Source organism: Peromyscus maniculatus, chromosome 20 (assembly GCF_049852395.1).
Source record: "Peromyscus maniculatus bairdii isolate BWxNUB_F1_BW_parent chromosome 20, HU_Pman_BW_mat_3.1, whole genome shotgun sequence".
Classification (NCBI taxonomy): Eukaryota; Metazoa; Chordata; class Mammalia; order Rodentia; family Cricetidae; genus Peromyscus; species Peromyscus maniculatus.
In genome coordinates this window covers 52843211-52864357 of record NC_134871.1, presented here as the reverse complement: position 1 = coordinate 52864357, position 21147 = coordinate 52843211, and the positions used below count along the sequence as shown (strand labels likewise).

At 53.5% G+C, this 21147-nt stretch overlaps 1 protein-coding gene and 1 pseudogene across 2 annotated transcripts; one reads left to right on the top strand and one right to left on the bottom strand.

Annotated features, from left to right (window-relative positions):
* Positions 1-239: 239 nt before the first annotated feature.
* On the bottom strand, positions 240-21034 carry Bik (BCL2 interacting killer). Of its 2 annotated transcripts, none has more exons than XM_015998805.3 (5): positions 20780-21034; positions 3928-4099; positions 1772-1870; positions 1147-1264; positions 240-721 (listed from the first exon to the last, which is right to left on the bottom strand). In XM_015998805.3, the coding sequence occupies exons 2-5, from the start codon at positions 4092-4094 to the stop codon at positions 626-628; spliced, it is 480 nt and encodes a 159-aa protein (XP_015854291.1). In that variant the 5' UTR covers positions 4095-4099; positions 20780-21034; the 3' UTR covers positions 240-625. The 2 variants fall into 2 exon arrangements, with proteins under 2 accessions (XP_015854291.1, XP_006980308.1); XM_006980246.4 differs by lacking the exon at positions 20780-21034 and adding an exon at positions 20405-20557.
* On the top strand, positions 6720-7562 carry LOC121824340 (ATP synthase peripheral stalk subunit b, mitochondrial-like; annotated as a pseudogene).
* Positions 21035-21147: the final 113 nt, after the last annotated feature.

Here is a 21147-nt window from a genome sequence, read left to right as displayed (position 1 = left end):
GCACAGAGGCAGAGGCGGGCAGATCTCCGAGTTCGAGACCAGCCTGGTCTACACAGTGAGTTCCAGGACAGCCAGAGCTATGCAGAGAAACCCTGGGGGTGGGGTGGGGGGTGCTTATGGCCGTTGGGTGCAGGCAGGGTGCACAGGAATACGGACAGAGGCCACCCTTTCCCCCTCCACCATCTCTATCCAGTGTTTCGACAGCCCCCCACCCCCAGAGGACCAAAGGGGAGGCCGGCTGGAAACAACACTTTATTGAACTCTCCACCTCAAGGAATCTAGTCCAGTAGATTCTGTGCCTCAAGGCTTCACAAACAGGGGTGTGGCCAGCACTCCCCTGCCCTGGTGGCCACAGGACCAGCCTGCAGAGAGGAAGCAGGCAGGGGTCAAGAGAGAGGCCAGCCAGGCCTCAGGGGCATGTAGCCAGTAATGCCCCTGAGGTAGAGTGAATTCATTTGCCTTACAAAAACCCAGAAAACCTGTATGAAATCTCAGCACTATCCTGAGTTAAATATTAAAAAAAAGGGGGGTGGGTGGGGGGACTGTCAGAAAACACCACAGTTAGGGTGCCGGCACCTCTAGGGGGTGGTTGAGGGGCAGGGACCGGCCCTGGCCCCGCTGGGCTTCACTGAAGCTGCAAACGCAGGGCCTCGCCGCCCAGCAGCAAGAGAACCAACAGCACCATGGGAAACAGCTGTCCTCGGGCCTGGTCAGGTAACACCTGTGAGACCAAGAGAGGGAGAGTGAGGCCCAGGGACAGCTCCCGGGGCCTGTGAACAAGCCCCAAGGCACAAGTGGGGGATCTGGGACATGGCGTGAACATGGACATTCAACCAGTGGGGGTGAGCAGGGATGGCGGCCCTGAGACTGTGGCTGAGAGAGGGTCCTGTGTGCCAGAGGAAGGATGCCTGCCGCAGAGACCGGAAGGCGCTGCTGAGTGTGTACTTGAACCTTCCTGAGTTCGCCAGCCAGTCAAGCAGCGGCAGCACACACTAAGGCTCCTGGGACGGGGCAGGAGTTCAAAGAGGTGGGAAAGAGGCTCTAGGGAGGGGTGGGGACTGTGGCAAACCAGACAGTCCAGCTAAGGAGCTGCTGGCTGCCCTGTGGGCAGGGTAACATGGGGACTAGAGGCGTCAAGACTCTTACCCAGGTGCCAGGAGTCGGGACTCTCCAGGACCAAATGTTTTCCCTGAGGTTGGTGAGGCCACGAATCAGGCTCCTGAAAACGCCCCTGACCCCCGTCTGGCTGTAGGTGACAGCGAGTCTGTTAGACATGAGATGGGCAAAGTGGTTATTGTACGCCGGAAGCCTACACTTGTGACCCATTACGGTATGGCGCACAGAGCCTCTGTGCCCCTCGGACATCCTGCTCTCTCCACTAAGAAAGCCATGTCTTCCCAGACTTCTGGGTCTCTGCCCAGAACGGGCCACAAGGAGCATCCCCACTCTGAAAGGCCCCCTGAGTAAGTCGCTACCTATACCTGTCCTCCTGGGAGACCAACCGAAGGGCTGCCTCTGAGGCCTGGCCCACACTGGGAGTTGGGCCTTCTCAGGACCGTCCAGCTTGATGAGGGGCAACAGAAAGACCCTGGGTGATGCTTAATCTGCTGCGGCCAGAGGGGAGGTTGGGGGACCCAGGTGGCGGCTGGGAAGCAAAGGGTTCCAAGCTTGCTTGGGCGCTCCCACACTACTTCCATGGTTTGCAGGGTGCCCTTGGGGCCCAGTCCTGGGCTGGTTCTGGCTCTGCCTGCCCACGTGGGCAGCTGGTTACCTGTGCATGGCAATCCCGGGCAGCTGGGCCAGACGGGGGCTCCGCAGACACAGGTCCATCTCATCACCGATGTAGGCCAGCCTCAGGGCCACCTGGTTTCTGCAGGAAGGCACAGGGAAGTTTGGTGTGGTTATGCTGGGTGGCCATACCACCCACCCATCCCAGTTCCTGTGGGACTCAAGGCCCCGAGAGAGGAGGGCAATGGGACACCGGTGGCCAGCAGCAACCTTCTTGGTGTCCCTCTCATCCATGAGTACACTTTGGAGTAAAGACCATTTCAAATGGGCCCCTGCAGGACAGGCCACAGGCTGAGACATCGGGCAGAAGGGCCAATAAGGGACCTACTCCATGGGGCCTGTACCCCATGTCCGCCTTTTGTGGAACTCAGACACACATTAATGCCAGGAGTGTCTCATGAACCTGCCTGGAAGCCAGGGACAACTTACCCCAGAAAAACCATCACCCCACCTTTCCCCTAGAGGATCTTGGGAGGGGGGCTCCCTGGTGGGCTTTGATGGTATCAGTGGATGGTAGGAGTAGTGGGGGGGTGCTCTGAGCCCCCTTCAGGGTCTCAGTTTATCTTCCTGCTCCAAGACCTGCTCCTGGTTCCCAGTGCTGAAATACTGTGTCTGCGCCCTCTGCAGATGGAGAGTGGCTAACCACACTTGCTAAACCGATTCCCAAGTGAGCCAGGCATGATGGTGCATGCCTTCAATTTAAAGAAACTCTCAGGAACTGGCCAGATGGCTCAGCAGTTAATAAAAAGCACTTGTTGCTCTTGCAGAAGACCCAGGTTCGACTCCCAGCACCCATGTGGTTGTTTACAACCATCTGTAACTCTAGTTCCAGGGGATCCGACACCCTCTTCTGAGTTCTGGAGGCACCAGGAGTGTGCTCAGTGCACAGACATATGTGCAGGCAAGCACTCGTGCACATAAAATAAATGTTAAAAATTGTGAAAAATTCTCTAGCGAAATGGGAGACACACATGTGTGTGCATGGTGAATGCACGTACACTGTACTGGCTGGTTTTGTGTGTCAACTTGACACAAGCTCGAGTTACCAGAGAGGAAGGAGCCTCAGTTGAGGAAACGCTTCTGTAAGATCCAGCTCTAAGGCATTTTCTCAATTAGTGATCAATGGGGAAGGGCCCAGGCCATGGGGCGGGGGGTAGTGCCATCCCTGGGCTGGTGGTCTTGAGTTGTATAAGAAAGCAGACTGAGCAAGCCATGTGAAGCAGGCCAGTAAGCAGCACCCATCCATGGCCTCTGTATCAGCTCCTGCCTCCGGGATCCTGCCCTGTTGGAGTTCCTGTCCTGACTTCCTTCAGTGATGAACAGCAATGCTGAAGTGTAAGCCTTATAAACGCTTTCCTCCCCAGCTTGCTCTTTGGTCATGGTGTTTCACTGCATTAATAGAAACCCTAACTAAGACGTATACACACCGAAACCAGCCTGATTAAGCCCTTTCTGGGGTTTGCCCGAACATTCCACCCCAGTGACTCAGCAGCTCACTGGAAAGTCCCTGCAGAGGGGACCCTAGGGGCCATCCGCCCCACCCAGCAAAGCCCTGGCCATCTGCACCACTGACCCAGTGTCCCGGGTCTACTCCCGATTCTGATGGTAAGAAGAGTGTGAGGAGCCTGGAAGGTTGTCTAGCAACCAGGTTGGGAAGTTTTGGTTCCACTTGATACCCTGGGAGACCCCAGGACAACACTGTCCCAGGCTTCACCTCCCTCGGGAATGGAGCAGGAAGTGAGAAACAGACATCCGAATAGCCCCATTTTAATTCCACAACCAGAGTAACAGAACCCAGAAGCTGAGGGCACACATGCAGAGGCTGTGCTGACCCGCCTGTGTGCAGAAGGACCCGCCCTGGTCAGTATGCTCAGTTTCTGCTGCGAAGTGAGTGGTGGGTCTCACAGCCTGAGCAAGGAGGGACCTTGCCTTCTCTATCTGGACATAGTGGCACCAACAGACATGCCCCCTCCTAGTGAAGCCAGATGGCCCAGGTTGCAGTGTGTTGGTCCTGAGGGAGCCCTGTTCTCTCCCACCCTGCCTCAACATCCCCCCCTCCCCACACACACACTCCTGCTCTATACAGAAGGTGCTGTTTCAACCCATGTCCAGAGGAGGGCGCTGGTCAACGGGCCCCACCTGTCCTCCAGGCACTCCGCAAGGTCCAGGTCTCTCACAGGACTAATATTTTCTTCCTCCACGGGCTCCTTCATGCTGGGAGCCCCAGGAGCCACTGGAGGTCGGGGGACCTGGTCATGCAAGACAGTCTTGATGAGGTCTCTGGCCATGAGTCTTGCCTCCGACATGTCTTCTGTGGGATAAAATAGACCGAGTGTGACTAGATTCCTCAGAACTGTGCACTGGGGGCAACACCCGACCAAAGTATGCACTTGGGGGAGCTGCACAGCCTTGAAATCTGAATGTTCCTGACCCTCTCCTGCCCCTGGAATGAGTCCCAGAAACCAGAGCTGCCATCACCAAGGCCATTCACACAAGCTGGACTACCTCTCCCAAGGCAAGCCATAAAGCCTTGAGTCCCTCTGTCCCTGTCCTTGAAGACCAGGAAGCCCCAAGAATCTGAACAGACTCCTCACTGCTCCCACCCCAGTCTGTCACAAGAGTGTGCTCTACCCTTTGTCCAGCCACAGCTCTGCACACACTGCCCAGTCACCAGACCTGAGCATCAAACCCAGTTTCTCCAAGAGCTGAGAGAAAGTATGAACCATGAAGTGCTCGTCTTCACCATGCAAATGCAAGAACCTGACTTAGGATCTCCAGAACCCAAGGCTGGGCACAGTGCTGGGGAGCTGGAAACACGCTCCCTGGGACTTGCTGGCCAGCCATCTCCGCTTCATCAAGGAGCCCCGGGTTCTAGATCCTGTCTCAGAAACCCAAGTCAGGGCTGGAGGCAGGGCTCAAGTCATTCAGAATGTGTACTACTCTTGCAGAGGCCCAGAGGTTCGATTCCCAGCATCCACATTATCAGCTCACAACCACATGTAATTCCAGTTCCAGGAGACCAGAAGCCCTTTTACCCTCTAAGGGCACCCACACTATCATCATGCACATACCCACACCCCCCAACACATACACAACTACAAATAAATCTTAGGGGAAAAAACTCAAGGTGGAAAGCTCCTGGAAAACAGCACCCAATATTGACCTCTGGCCTCCACATACATGCACGCACATGTACACACACACATGTGCATGCACACCCCCACACAACACAGTCATACACACATAATTTCCCCAGGTCTCCAGGTGTTCGTGTGTAAAGGCTCCCCTGAGATGGAAACAGAGATGTCACTTTCCTTTCTCTGTCTGTGATCGGGACATGGGCCATGAGCCCTGTAATGGGGGAAGATGTCTGACTTGGCTGCCCTACACCTAAGAATGACCTTCTTGCCTCAGTGGCCATTCCTTCTGAGCTGTTCGAACCATTCTCCAGCTCTGCAGCCTCAGCAGCTTCCCGAGTCCTGCTCTACACAGACTGTGTGTCTTAGCACATCACCAAGACCTGGGGCTCTGAAATGAGAGGATGCTCACTCGGGGCCCTGGCTGTCCCCTACTGTAAGTACGAGGGCGCCCAGCTCTGTTCTTCCGGACAGAGGAAAGTCAGGCACCCTGCCCACAAAGGGACTGAAGCGAGTTCCCCGGGGTGAGCGACTCCTCGGCCATGTGAAGAGCACACCTAGTCGGTTCTGTTGCTTTTGTCCTGGGCACAGAACTTGAACCTTGTGCAAGATCAGATCGGGTAGACAGTGGGGTGGTGGGGTGGTGCACACCTTTGATCCCAGCACTCAGGAGGCAGAGGCAGATGGATTTCTTTGAGTTGGAGGCCAGCCTGGGCTACAGAGTGAGTTCCAGGACAGCCAGGGCTACACAGAGAAACCCTGTCTTGAAAAACAATGAAAGGTAGACTAGACAGTGTGCTGCCACTGGATTGCAGCTGCAGCCTCACACTCTTCACGTGTTTATTATTTTTATTTGTTTGTTTGTTTGTTTGTTTCAGTGTGTGTGGATGGTAGAGGAGGGCACACGCCACACTGCACACATGGAGGGCAGAAGGGCAGGAGACAGCTCCGTGGAGTTAGTTCTCTCCTTCCATCCTCACACAGCTTCTAGGAACCAAACTCAGGTCTCCAGGTCCTGCATAGCAAGCATCTTACCCTGGGCCATCTCTCGAGCCTTCAACACCCCCCACCCCACTTTTCTTGAGATAAGGTTTCTCTTGCACAGCCCTGACTGTTCTGGAACTCGCTCTGTAGACCAGGCCAGCCTTGAACTCAGAGATCTGCCTGCTTTTGCGTCCTGAATTTGAGGATTAAAGGGGTGTGCCACTATGCCCCCCCCCTTTTATGTCTACTATTGCTCTGGAATAATAAAGGCAAATGGGCAAAATAAGACGAGAATTCTCCATGATCCCACAATCCCTCGCTGGCCAATCTTTCCTCTAAACGCATCTGTAGCCATACATGCATCTTCAAGACGAAAGTGGCCACACGGTGCTTCACAGCCCCCTCTCCCTCGAGCTCCTGACAGAGGCTTCATTTTACTCTCTCATTATCCCTCAACTTTTTTTTTTTTTTTTTTTTTTGAGACAGGGTTTCTCTGTGAAACAGTCCTGGCTATCCTGGAACTCACTCTGTAGACCAGGCTGGCCTTGAACTCACGGAGATCCACCTGCTTCTGCCTCCCGAGTGCTGGGATTAAAGGCGTGCGCTGCTGCTGCCGCCGCCGCCCCGCCGCTGCCCAGCTTCATCCCTCGACTTTTGCTCAGACTACTCTTGTGCACCCTCAGATATGGGGCCCATCGAGACCCTTTTACACACTCCCTTGCCCAGCATCCCTTGCAGTGCTGACCATGTGACCAAGTCTGGCCGGTGAGGTCTCAGAGAAGTTGGACACAGGGTTGGAAGAAAGGAAGCCGGGGCCGGGCTCGTGTCACGGGGACCCAGGACACAAACACCACTGCCTGAACTTTTGCAGGCCATGCTGCACCAGGTGGAACTTTCTGCCACCGCCACAGCGTCCCCATGTCTGAAGAATGCCGCTGTCCTGGGACAAGGAGTATTACAGGCAACAAGGGTCCTTCACACAGGACAACCACATCTTGCCCCTAAAACTGGTGTAACAGGACCCTGTGTGTTTGGGATTATCTTATATTTTCTATCCAGAGAAAGATATGTGATTACCCCAGAGACCTTCTCGGCCATATCAGTAGCAGGGTTCATTGTCTATGTGATGAAGAAACGTGGTATCTCTACTGGAGAATTCTGATAAACGTTTTCGTTTTTGTTTCTCTGTGTAGTCCTGGCTGTCCTGGAACTCGCTCTGCAGACCAGGCTGGCCTCGAACTCAGGGATCTGCCTGCTTCTGCTTCCCGAGTGCTGGGGTTGAAGGTGAGTGCCACCACTGCCCAGCTTATTGATAAGCCTAATGAACATAAAATTGCTGAACTAGAAGTAAAGCAGGTCGACCATCAAGCCAATCCTGGATCCAGTTTACATGGAGAAGGTACAGCAGGCGCTGGTTCAGAAGCGCCAATACCTCTTTGACACGGCCTTGGAGGTCACCTCCTGGGAACAGCTACACAGAACGTGTACGGAGGTAAAGAGTCGCCTGGACTACCATTTCTCTGTACAGGACATGATGTGCGGCACGTGGTGCAGAGCATCTCTCTGCATGGCAGGCAAGGGAGACAGCTGCCCAGTGCATTGTGGGTCTAAAAGCCGCTTGAAAAGAAGGCTCAAGGGCAGCCAGCTGTGTGAGCATTATCTACCTCAACTGAGACAGGGGGAGAGAGTTAACTAAAGGGGGACTAGTCTGTGTGACGAACTCTTCTGTATGTCATCTATTGAAATTACAGCGTACCCTTCCTAAGACATGATCGAGGTTCACTTAGTGGCTTAAACCCACTGGCCAGTCAGCAGGTCTCTCTGCTCTTGCTCTGCATCTGGAATTGACTAGTGGTTGCTCTTGCATAAGCAATTGGCAGCAACTTGCTGCCCGACTGAAATGAACAAGTTATGAATTTGTAAGTAGTTATACCACCTTGCAATGAAGTGACAATTCAAACAGAAGCAAAAAAAAAAAAAAAGGGGGGGGGGAGGAATGGTCCAGACCAGGGCAGCTTCCCTCCTGAGGCAGGAGGATCTCTCTGAGTTCGAGGCCAGCCTGATTTACAAAATGAATTCCAGGACAACAAGGGCTATGCAGAGAAATCTTGTCTTGAAAATCCACAAAATAAAGGAGGTAGGGGAGCAATGAGCAGCCCTAAGAATCCAAAATTCAAAACTCTGAGCCCCAACATCACATCACATCACATTACATGTGTGATGTCTCAGAGTATGGAACTTTATCCCACACATAGACTCACTTAATATTCCATATAAATTACCTTCACCTCATACGTGAAAGTGCATAGGAGAGGAACCTGAATTTCATGAGTAGATTCTGACCTCATCCCCAAGTTGGCTCTTTTGTATGTATGTATGTACATGCATGTGCGTGCATGCGTGCGTGTGTGCATGCGTGCGTGTTGTGTGTATGTGTGTGTGTGTGTGTGTACAAGTGTGCATGAAAAGGCCAGAAGTTGGGGGCTGGAAAGATGGCTCAGAGGTTCAGAGCACCGACTGCTCTTCCAGAGGTCCCGAGTTCAATTCCCAGCAACCACATGGAGGCTCACAACCACCTGTGATGAGATCCACCTTATTTTTTGAGACAGAGCCCTTCACTTGGACCTAGAGTCGTTTCTGCTAGCCTGGCTGGACAGCAAGCCCCAGGGATCCCCGTCTCTAGGATTGCAGGCTTGCAGAGCCAGGCTTGGCTTTCGGTGTTGGTGCTGAGGATACCAACAGCCATCTCCCGTGCCCCAGCCCTCGATGTATTTCATTCTATATAAGCAGATGGTATCTCAACTCCAAAACACTCTGGTGCCCATCCTGAGACTGTACAAAGGCCATGCTGGCGGCTTGAGCCTGCATACCTATCCTGCACTAGGCTGTGTCCAGAGTGTTTGTGGAGATTCCCTTATTTCACCTCCCAACAACCGAGTGAGGGGCAGAGCACAATACCCTGGTTCATCCCCAGCAATACGCACAGACACACAAGAACCAACCTAAATGTGATTTTCCCGTCAAAGAGAACACCAGGTCTTGAAAAAGTTCATTGCCTGAGCTGAGAATGGACAGTGACCCAAGACTTCCCATCCCTAGGCAAGACAGACCGGTGTCCACTATAAAGTGGACTGACGGCAGGCACACAGCCATCCTCCCGAGGACACCCGAGGCTAAACACCAAAGCGTCCCGCTGATCACTCCCTGCACTAAAGGAAGAGATGGCTGGAAGCCTAGGCACTCGGGGGACTAGATCATAAGCTGGGACCCTTCAGGTGTCTCAGGGCTGATTTGAGACAGGTGACTGTCAGCAATGCACCCCAAATGCATGCGATCAAGGAGCCGAGTGCACACGAGGTGACATCATCAGATACCACAGCAGGTACGGGGGTGTGGTGAGCTCCGGGCTTTGAGAAGCCATATAAGGTCAGCATTGTTCTTCCTTCTAGAAGTGGAAAAAGAATACACGGTCCAGAGTTTCTGTCTCAACAAAGAGGTGGCTGTCTCCCCTCCTAAGAGGAAGGCACAGGGGAGGTTGACAGGCGAGGTTGACATCTGTTCCCGACGACAGCTCAAGTCTCACAGGAGCCCGGCTGCAAGGTCGATACGCGTAAACACAGCCACAGCAGCAGCCGCACCTGCCAGGCAACACCTTTGCCTGGAGGCAGAAGCTGTGAGCCGCAGTGGGAGGGAAGGGGCTCCACCTACCTGCTCAGAGCACCTGCAGGCAGAGCTGCAGAGCCTGGGAGTGGGAGAAAAGCCCCTACCCCCAACACCACCAGGCCGTGACCTGGGGAAGGAGCCAGGCAAGGTCAACTGGCCTCACCCATGTGCTCACCCAGCTGCCTCAAAACTCTTGACACATTTGTCCCAGGGAATCCTTGGCAGCGGTTAAAAAAAACGAAAAGGGAGATCAAGGATTTGCAATCTAGAGAGAGATACCAGCAGGTCTTTAGCTAGCTTGGCTCGAAGCCACTCGGAGCCCCGATGGGCCACGACAGGCCCTTTCCCAGACTCAGCTTGCATTTCATAGGAGCCATTCCCTGGGCCGCAGCCAGCAATGTCGCCGGCTCCTAGGGGCAGCCTGACCTCCCTGACCATGTCACTGTACTGCCACTTTCCTGAAAGGCAGAGAGAATACCGGACTCACACAGAAGGCAGGAGGTGGCGGTGGAAGCCACAGATGTCCTACGCTGAGGTCTCTGAGGCAAGGGCAATACTCAGCATGAACAACTAGGGGGTCCCTTCCTTCCCGCTACGAGTCAGCAGGTGTGTGTGTCTATTCCACGTCAGGCCACTCATGGTCCTGTGGAATGTCAGAGTGGACAGACAGGGGTCATACGCAAAAATCCCTGGCTCCGCACACCAGACAAAAATGATGTCACTGATCATGGTGGCGCATACCTTTAATCCCAGCACTCAGGAAGCAGAGGCAGGAGGATCTCTGTGAATTCGGTCTGGCCAGTCTGGTTTATGTACAGTGAGATCTAGACCAGCCAGGGTTACACAGGGAGACCCTGTCTCAAAAAAAATAAATAAATAAAATAAAAAATAAATAAAAAATTAAAAAATTTTTAAAAAAGGAAGGAAAGAAGGAAAGGAAGGCTTCAGGTCAAGCTATCCTTGTAAAATCTCCATACAGAAACTCTCCAACTCCTACAGAGAGGATATGAGAGAAGCAGGGTGTCAACACAATCCATAATCCTCCCCCACTCAGGAGACGAAGGCAGGAAGATCAAGAATTTAAGGCCAGTCTGGTCTACAAAGCAAGTTAAAAGACATCCTGAGCTACCTGAGGCTTCATCTCAAAACACTAAAAAGAAAATAATAAACCACATTAAAGATGCAGATTAAGAGAGACACAACTTGCTTATGGCCAAGATGTTGTGGAGTGGTCCAGACTAGAAGCTGTATGTGCAAGTGTGTGTGTGTGTGTGTGTGTGTGTTGGGTGGTCTTTATAAAACTGTGTCCAGAACCTTGCTACCCACAGGCTCAGGCCAGGGGTGACTCAGCATGCAAAGCCATTTCCCTGGGAAAGCAGACCAGGCCCTCATTTGCATCTGTCCCCTCCTCCTCTTCCTTGTCTCCCCAAACCCAGCCTCCACCTCTCCACTTTCACCTCCACACTGGGCTGTCTCCACCTCAGAGCAGACCCTGTTCCCAACCTGCTCCCAGGCAGGGGCCACAGTGGAATGGAACTCGCCTTGATCCTCTGTCCTGACAGCCTGATTTCCCAGCATCCCCAGCACCCGGTGGCTGCTGACACAGAGAACAGGCTTTACTGGAGGGTCAGGCATCTGTCTGTCTTCCTTCAAACCCTCTTGGATTCCTTTGCTCTTACATCTTGATGGGCCGGGGACAGACCCCATTCTTATCTAAGTTTCCATCCTAACCCCAACACTCACCGTTCCCATCCTTGGGACTCAGTTTCCCTACCTGCTGTTGAGTGGAGATAATGCAGCCCCATTGCTGGGGCTCCTTGTCCAGGCAAAAGTCCCACAGCTTGACCGACCCTGTTAGAACTTGATGGGTGTGTAAGTGAGGCTTAGTTCTGTGTGTGGATTAGCTCCTTCTGTGTCCAGTGTAACCCTTCCGACACCATCAGAAATCAGCTCGTCTAAGCCTTTCCCATGAGCCTCTGTGTCCACCCAAGGTCAACAATCAGAATGGAGAGGGCAAACAGATATGACCCTGAGGCTGGGTAGAGCCCCCCCCCCAGGGTCCTTGAAATGGCAATGCCCCACTGTCAATCATCCTGCCAGCCCCGCCCCCACCCTGGCCACACTGTCTCTGGTAAATCTCCCCCAGGTGGATCCCTGGACTCTGAGCGCCATGCTACAAGCACTAGAGGGTCTTCCTTCAGTCAGCCACCCAGTCTTGGCCCCTTCCACGACCACACCCAGAAACCTTGAGCTGGGACATGCTATGACGCTGGACCTTTGCGAATGCAGTGCCCATCACCTAGGCATTCTCAGGAAACTGGCCATTCCTATGGGTCAGGAAGAGCTGAGCCCAGGCATCACAATCCCGGACACTAGGAGTTCACAGCCGTTCTCTGCCTCCCTTTCCTTCCACCCAGCTGTACTAGACAATGGTGTTTCCTTGCAGTTTAGAGCATGGAAACAGGCCACTGGGTGTCCTTGGGCAGATTAGTAAACCTGTCTGAGCCTCGTGTCTTCTCACTTCTAGACTGGAGATACTGTTGTGGGGGCCAGTGATCCAATCCATGCTGATGGACCTGGTAGAGAGGGAGCAGCTGAAAAACAGGACTATTAGTTTGTGTGTCCCACAACATGGAGCTGGTGTTTGCTGAGTGAATAAATGAAGGCCAGGTATTCCCAGAAGACCCAGCGTGACTCCAGGAAACTGCACTGGTTTTTCATCATCTAGACTGTTCGTTTGTTTGCGTTTTTCTTCCAACAAATTTACAGATGAGTACTGGCATCCTTCAGTGAAAGGAGAACACCCCTATCTATGTCCCTGCCCAGGCTGCAGCCCACAGCGACCTTACTACACAGTCATAGTAGAAGAACCTGCTGCCATGCATGTCGGGATGCAAATCTAAATGCTGGTCATGCCATGCCACAGCTTAGATGGACAATGCAGTGAGCTTCATGGGCCAGCCTATGTTTGGTGACCCCCTGTGCCCTCAGCTGTGGCCACAGGCTCCTCTGGGAAACAAGGCATGCTCCTCCCTCCCAGGAGTAAAGACAGACTTGGCCAGTGTGGCCCTGCAGACATTGGGGCTTCAGTCCCTGGCAGAGACTCCCATGCCTACACCTTATCCAGTGCCCCCGACCCCAAGCAGGCAGGACCCTGCTGCCCACCTCACAGATGTTCAACTAAGAGCAGATGGGACCAGTCTGGGGCCCCAAAGTCACCTGGGTGGATGTAGCTGGGTGGGACCAGCTGGACATCCCTGGTTCACCATCAGAGCTCCTTGCTGCCCTTCCCAGGCACTGCCCCAGTCCTGGACCAGGCAGCTGGAATGTCACAAAGTGCCAGGAGCATGCCCAACTTGGGAAAAAGTCCTGAACTTATGGACAGACAGACCTAGGCTCTAGTTCCTACTCGGCCCTTGCTTTGTGACCACAGACCAATCACCTAAACTCTCTGGACCCAACTGACACCAGTACCACCCCAGGGCTGCGAAGGAGATGAGATATCTCTCTCTCTCTCTCTCTCTCTCTCTCTCTCTCTCTCTCTCTCTCTCTCTCTCTCTCTCTCTCACACACACACACACACACACACACTCACACACACACACACACACACACACACACACAGTTGCCCACTTCCTCACACACACACACACACACACACAGTTGCCCACTTCCTGTCACCACGCAGGGCCACCATTAAAGTTGGGCCATTGAATGGCTAGACTCAGAAGGCCAGCAAACGGCCAGTGCCCCCATAATCTCCTCTGAACAGGCAAGTTCCTTCTCTCAGGAGGGATCCATGGACAGCTACCAAAGTTGCATGCGCACATTCTGACCTGTGGGTATGTGTGCCATGTGACCATGGAGGCACCCAGCAGTCCTGGAGAAAATGAGTAGGCAATGAGTTCCAATTCTCGGCATCTGTACAAAAACCTTGTATGACGGCGCTTAGCCTGAGGACTCCTGACAGAGACAGGAGGATGGCTGGGCCAGTCTAGCCAAACTGGTGACCTCCAGGTTCAGTGAGAGATTGTGTTCCCCAAAATCTAGGGAGTGACTGAGGATCACTGACCTCTGACCTCCCACACCTGCCCACTCACATACACCCACAGGACACAGACAGGTACAACTACCAGCACAAACTTCTCTCTCAAAGGAGGAGGGATGGCAGGATGGGGGAGCATGGTGGCTATAAGAGAGACACGACATTTTTTTTTAACCACAGATGTGTCTGTCATCTTGCAGTCTGACTCCATGCCTGTGGCTGGCAACACCCATTCACAGAAAAATGAAAACTTTTGCTAATGGCTCAAACTGGTGGGAAATAGAGATGTTTGTCTTAAAGGGTTTTTGTTTGTTTGTTTGTTTTTGTTTTTTTTTAACAAGGACCTCAGTGTAGCCCCCAATCCTCCTGCAGGGGAAGCCATACTCAGGACCCCTTTTTCCCAGGAACCTGCAGATGTCCAAAACAGCTTGCTGAGGGTAGGATGGGCTGGGCTGGGCTCACTTCCCAGCAGTGACAGAGAAACAGTGGAAAAGGAAGGAAGACAGGGAGGAGAGAGAAAGGGAGGGATGTGAAAAGGGACATTCATGTCTGTGGGTGTTGTCCAACAACTTGGAAAGTGATGGCCTGGAAGTAACCCTGCAGGTTCAGCCCCGGTCTCCGCTGCATGTCACCACCAACCTCAGTGCTACCCCTGGGCAAAGATGCCGTTAGATTTATTCTATTCTGTGTGTTTTAACTGCATATATGTGCACCCTGAGGGTGCAACACCCTTCCAGGCCAGAAGAGGGCATTGGGCCCCCGGAACTGGAGTTACAGGAGGTCAGATCACGGAGATGTTCATCATTGTCTGTAAATGGAACCTCATGGAAGAAAGATCTAGAAGCAAACCTTTGAATAAAGCATGATTGACAGGGAATGGGGAGCAGTCCTGAACTTATACAGACAATGTAAACTTTTTCCAGACCTGTGTTTCAAGGCTGGTCTTGAACTCAAAAGTAACTTAGGATGACCTTGAACTTCTGATCCTCCTGCCTCTGCCTCCCGAGTGCTGGGACTCCAGACACACGCTATCATGTCCAGTTTGATTCAGTACTGGGGAAAGACCCCAGAGCTGGATGGATGCTAGGCAAGCACTCTACCAAATGAGCCATAGCCTCAGCCCCAAGTTTAAAGTTTGACAAAAAGCACTGAATTGCATATCATCCCTGACACCAGCACTGAACTGCTCTAAGATCTTTAATTTGCCCCTGAGAATTGCAGGAAAACTCATAAGGACACTGGGCTGTGTATAGGGGGAAATGCCCACCTGGGTTCTGTTTCCTTCTCTATCCTTCTGGCCCGGCACATGTATTGGTGCAAACTCCCTTGTCAAGACCAGCGGCCCTCTGGACCCCTGGGCTCTGTGTGACTTTGGACAGATTCTTTGGGCCTCCTAGACCCTGAATTCTTTCATCAGAGAAGAAAGGTTCCAGGTATGTTTGCCTGGTTAATCCTCTCTGAGAATACTGCAGTCTGGGGCCCCAACTCCATGGTAGAGCAACTGGCCAGTACATTCAAGACCCTGAGTTCCACCCCCAACTCTACCAGAGAAAAATTCTAAAAAGTACTCCAACAGGCAGAGGAAGTATGATGACGTAACAATTCTGACTGCGTCGGGACACACACACGGATGGATGGACGGACACACACACACACACACACACACACACACCCTCAACAGACAGAATTCTATGCTTTTCTGTCTCCATTAGAGAAAGACAGAGTGACAAGCTACCATCTCCCCCTTCAGCTTCTAAACTCTTCCTGTGTTCTGGAATGTTCAAGCCCGAGCACAAAGCACCAGAACGTATTGGGCTCCTCCGGGAGCTGGACTCCATCCTCCCCTTTCCTTCTGATGGTGTTGAACTCTTCCCCAAACCCCTTTTACTGAGTCTTCAGCATCCCATGCTCCAGGTAGGCCAGGGGACCTGCTTGTTCCTCAGCCCTCCCGTCTCCAGGACAGAATTCAACTTCTCCTCACCCTGTTGTCCCAGCACCTCGCGTCAGCTGACCTGGATTGGGCACTTGGCCCTTTATGGCCTCAATAAATGTTTACCTGTCTGTCTGCCCAGAGAGAAGGCGTGACAGCATGTGGCAGCACACGGGGACAGGGCAGACAACGCCCTGTGTGGAGGACCCTAGAGTGGACATATACCCATGCTGGGCCACGGGGTCACTTGTTAAGGACAGGAGGAGAGCTTCTTTGGGGCGTGCCTTAAGAAGGAGAATGCACTCATTAACGGCCCACAGGAGGAAATGTCCTGTCCATACTGACTGCCTCCTGCCAACTGGGTCTAGTTACCATTTGTCCACACGTGAGAACTTCGTCAGCTGCCCCAATGCACAGCTGGCCTTGTCCTGGTCCCCATATGGGGGTGCTTCTCCATCCCAGCCCCCTCCTCATGAATGTTTCCTCTTCTGGAGAAAACAAACAAACAAACAAACAAACAAACAAACAAACAAACAAAAAAACCAACCCTTGCTCAATAGCCTGACTGTCACCGTCTCCAGCACGCAGCCTTCCACCGGAGAGTCAGGTGGGCTCCCCTTCACTGCCCTTCCCGGCACGGTAAGGCTCCTCTCAGGCAGAGTCACTGGGCACCAAGTTTTCTCCCATCTCCAGAAAAACAGGTTTGCTTGGCAGTGCCCAGAGGGTGTTTTGTATTGTCACAACCTAATGTTGACACTAGGTAAATCAGCTGCCCTCTCCATGCCGCCCTGTGCCCTGGCCACCTACCTCGCCCGCCCCTCTCCTGCCTGCCTCGAGGCTAACAAGAAACTTGGGCCGGGAATGTATTTGCTGACACTGTTCCCCTAAGGCTCGGCTTCAGCCAACCAAGGGCAGGACAAAGGAGGCGGCCACACAGGTCCAGCCCAGACCCACGGCTGGCTTCCTGGTGGCCACTACCAACAAAAGCCTACCATCGTTTGGAACTTCCTTGAAACAGTCTCTGAATTGTTCTAGGCAGGCGGCAAAACAGTGACTGTCTCGTGGGATCCACTCCGTCAGCCGCCGGGGAAGCGGGAGCCATCAATTGTCCACGAACGTAACTGACTCACTAAAAACAGGATGCTTTCCAGAGAGAGGGGGAAATACTGTCTGTGGCAGGGACAGCTTGAAGTCTCACGGCCCAACATGTCCTTCCAACTACCCCCTCCCTACCACTAAGAGAGAGGTGATGGAAAGGGAGCATAAGACGGGATGGATGGCTGTACCACGTTTCTTCTTGTCTTTCAAGCCAGGGTCTCCTGTATTCCAGGTTGGCCTCCAACTCGCTATGCAGCCAAGAATGAATGATCCTGAACTTCTGCCCCTCCCGTTTCTTCCCAAGTCCTAGCATGGGGGGGGGGGCGGGGGCGCGGAGGGAGGGCACCCTTTAATCCCAGCACTCGGGAGGCAGAGGCAGGTGGATCTCTGTGAGTTCAAGGCCAGCCTGGTCTACAGAGTGAGTTCCAGGATGCTAGTATTACAGATGTTCACTGTCATCCCTGGTTCATTCGGTGCTGGGAGTTGAACCCAGGAATCTGTGTGAATTATCCAGCCACTCTACCAACTAAACTACATCTCCGGTCCACAGTCTCGGGTTTCTTTGCTTTCAGAGAATTCAGCAAGAATTTCATGACTGTATGTCACCCATCTTACAGTGGTGGCCAGCAGGCAGGCAACCTCTCCATCCAGAGTTACTGATTCCAAGTTTCCAGGCTGTGACAGGCCCCAGGAAACTACCATTTGATACTCCTTGTCTCACAGAGCCTGCAGGCTGCCCTAAGTCAGGGCACAGTTACATGAGGTCATTTCAGACAGCCAAGACTTTAGGACAGAGCAACCAAGCAGTGCGATGACAGAAAGACAGACATGGGGGACTTCTCAGAGACGGTATCCATGAGCAAAGCCATCAAAAGGTGGAGATCGAGCTAGACACCCACAGGGACTGGGCTGGATCACTCTGAGGATCTCTTATAAACCTCCCAGTGGTCAGGTGGCAGTGGCACATGCCTTTAATCCCAGCACTCAGGAGGCAGGGACAGATGGATCTCTGTGAGTTCGAGGCCAGCCTGGTTTACAAAGCAAGTTCCAGGACAGTTAAGGCTACACAAAGAATGTCTGTCTTGAAAAGCAAGCAAACAAACAACAACAAACCTCCCAGTGCTTGAAGAAATGTCCCTACTAGAAAGGATCAACTGTGGCTGGGGTGTGGCTCAGAGGCAGAGTGTTGCTTAAAACACACAAAGCCCAGGGTCCCAGCCCCAGGACTGGAAACAAAACAAAAGAAAATTTTAAGTAATAACTAGGGGGTAGCTTAGAAGATTAGTTAAATGAGCTTGTCACCAAGTTGGAAAACGACACTCTGCATTTTCAAGCTTGGGCTCGAAGCCAGCATCCTCTGGCAAGGTACACATTCTAAGTTAAGAAAAATAAAAAAGAAGCATGGTGCCATAGGTCCATAACCCTCATCTCCTGCATCTCAGAGGCAGGAGAATCGAGAGTTCAAAGTGTGGAGCTCTGTCTCCAAAATATAAAAAAGCAAAACCCAAAAGACAGCCTTTAAGACCTAACTGGAGAAACAGCAGCCAAGCTCAGCGTCAGCCCTGTGCCCTTGAGGCTCAGAAGGTGAAGGCGCTGTGGTTAGGTGTGACCTGAGGGTAATCCCCATTATGAGGTATTTAGAGGGGGGACCTCAACCTCACTGTGTTTAGAAGTGGAACCTTTGGCAGGTGACTAAAATGAGACAAGGCTGTGAGTGAACACTGGCACCTTTCTAAGGAGACCCGGAAGTGTCACGTCTACATGCTCAAGGTGTGCCAGTCACCCAGTGTGCCCGGCGCCTCAACCCCACATGAACTCACAATTGTGAGTCAAAAGAAAGTCACTTCTTTTTAACTCTGACTCCATCAGAGGCATTGTGTTACTGACAACAGAAAACAGAGTCCACACTCAGGATGCAGAGGCAGGAGGATGGAAATGCAAGGCTAGCCTTTACTACACAGCGAGGCCTTACTTAAGAAAGAAAGAAGGGACCGGGCGGTAGTGGAGCACACCTTTAATCTCAACACTGGGGAGGCAGAAGCAGGTGGATCTCTGTGAATTCGAAGCCAGCCTGGTCATTCTATAGAACAAATTCCAGGACAGCCAGGACTACACAAAGAAACCCTGTCTAGGAAAATAAAAAAGGGGTCCAGTTGGTAGTGCTGGTCTAGTGTGCACAAAGCCGTGGGTTCCAAATAAACTGGGCACAGTGACGACACCTGGAATCCCAGGACTCAGGAAGTCAAGGTAAGAGGATCAGGTGTTCAAGACCATTCTCAGCTACGTAGTGAGCTCAAGGCCAGCCTAGGCTACATGAGATACTGCCTCAAAACAAACAAAAAAGAAAGCCACACATCCTGGAGAACAGAGGGGGAGAAAATCGGCATCTAAGAGAAAGCGAGACTGTGGGGAGGAGCAGGCACGGGAGGTCAGGAGTACACACCTGCCCCGTGCAGGACACTCCATCCAAAGCCAGCAACTGCCCCAGATGACCCTTCAGTGGATACTTGTAAAACAGCAACAATAAACATACAGAGTGCTGTTCCAGGGCCTCCTCCAAAACATGTCCACATGGAGTGGAAAGCAAGGGAACAGCAGCACGGCTCAGCGGCCTCTTGGATGGGGTTCCTTCCCACCAGGCTAGATGGGAATGTATTTCACCAACTCAACAAAACGAGGTGCCGAATGGAAGCTATAGAGCCAGAAGTGACCACTGGGGCAGAAGCCTCAGTTTCTCTATCTGAAATGAGACCTCTTGCTCCTCAGAGGTTAGGTGATTCTTCTTCAGTCCAGAGCAAGGTTCACTGCTCCCCATCCCAAAGTAGGAGCTTTGAGGCTGGCCTTCTAGGAAGCTGCAGCTGGCTTAGTAAGTGTTAGGAAAACAACAAACACCACCCCCTTGCCGGGTGGCTCAGTGCCTTCAGAGCCCCAATTAACACTTTACAAAGCTACATGCATCTGCAAGACCACAGGGCTCGAGGTGGACAGCAAGAGTGACACAAACGCTGAGCCTCCAGTGCTGGTTCTGTCTGGTGACCCCGGGGAAGCACACGGGCGACCTTCCCGAGACCCCCTCCCACTCCCCATTATAAAGAGCACAAAGCAGGCGCCTCTGGGGTGTCCAGCCCACCAGGCCCCTGCGCCTGGGCGTGGGCAGGTGGCCAGGAGCTTCGGGGGAAGTCCTGCTTTGGACTGCCCTAGTCACCTAAGAAAGCCCTTTTGCTGCCCCCTCGAAGACGTGCGTCCCCGGGTCCCAGCGAGGACAGATGCGAAACCCGGATTCGGGCGAAACCCGGATTCTGTCGGGGACAGGTGTAAACCACCAGGTCGCCGTAGGGAGGGACGGTGCAAATCCCAGGATCCCCAAGGGAGGGACAGATGCGAACTCCCGGGTCCTCGCGGGGACAGGTGCCGACGCCATCTTCCGCCTGCGGCCCGAGCTGAGCCTGGCCGCCCTACGCTGGCAGTGCCGCGCCCTGGTCGCGGCTGCACAGTGCAGAGACTCGATTTGCGCCTCCCCGGTAAGGTTTCGACACCGAGGGAGCGGCGACAGCGAGGGTCACTTGCTCACCATGTCCTGGGGCCGGGACGCAGGGGCCCACCCCATTGCACGGACGCGCGGCGAGGCACGCGGACGCGGCTAGCACCTTCTGGGGTGGCAGCCACGGAGGGGACGTTTCGGAACCCGGGCCATCGAGGGACTTGGACACCGGCCCCCAACCTTCCAGCCGTTTGGCCTGGGGGCTGCCTGGCGCTTACCTGCCGGGCTGCGCTGGCGTAGCGGCGGGCGAGCTGCCCGAACACCTCTCGGTCCGGACGGCGGTGGCAGAGTCGGGGGCGCTGGCCGGAGGCGGGTTAATGTGAGCGGCGGGCTGGGCCCTGATAGGTGGCCGCGCCCGCCCCGCCCCTCTCCCCTCCCGACCCGGCTTGGGATCCCCGGCCCCACCAAGTGGCTACCGAACCGCAGGAAGAGAGCCGCTAACTTGCAGACGTCTCCCCGTCGCCTGCGGACCTGCCACGGTGTCCGCGACAGTGCGTCTGCGAGCGCGCGGTCATCCAAACCCTAGCAAAGGCTGCCTGCTTGGTCCTCACAGTACTCCTGTGGGCTCGGTACTTTTTATCCTGACCACTTACCCACAGAGAAACTGAGGCTCAGGATGGACGACAGCTTGATTGATAAACGAGTGTGAAGCTAATGCTTAAAACTCCGCGCTCTTTAGGTCGCCCGCACTTGGGAGTTAGGTGTCTTTAAATCTTCACGAATGTTGGAAGTTCTTCCCAGAAACCGGTCGTGAAGCCATGGTCGTGAAGCTGCCTGCTGCAAGCTTCCCGCGGCACCGCTCAGATTCCCCTTCCCGGTCTCCCTTCAGCTGGCCTCAGCGAAAGCTTAGGGTGCTGGAGGGGATCGGTGAGAGGACGAATCTAGAATTACAGACGGAGTGGGAGGAGTTGAGCCGCCGGTTCCCTGGACCCAGAGTTCCAAGGTGTGTTGAGATGGGGGG

What these genes read in the sequence shown, in the direction of transcription:
- Bik (XM_015998805.3), bottom strand. Translation starts at nt 4,094, where the DNA reads ATGTCGGAGGCAAGACTCATGGCCAGAGACCTCATCAAGACTGTCTTG. An exon ending in GCGGAGTGCCTGGAGGACAG is followed by an intron (nt 1,871 to 3,927) that starts GTGGGGCCCGTT and finishes GCCTTCCTGCAG; the next exon opens with AAACCAGGTGGCCCTGAGGC. An exon ending in CCCGGGATTGCCATGCACAG is followed by an intron (nt 1,265 to 1,771) that starts GTAACCAGCTGC and finishes CATGTCTAACAG; the next exon opens with ACTCGCTGTCACCTACAGCC.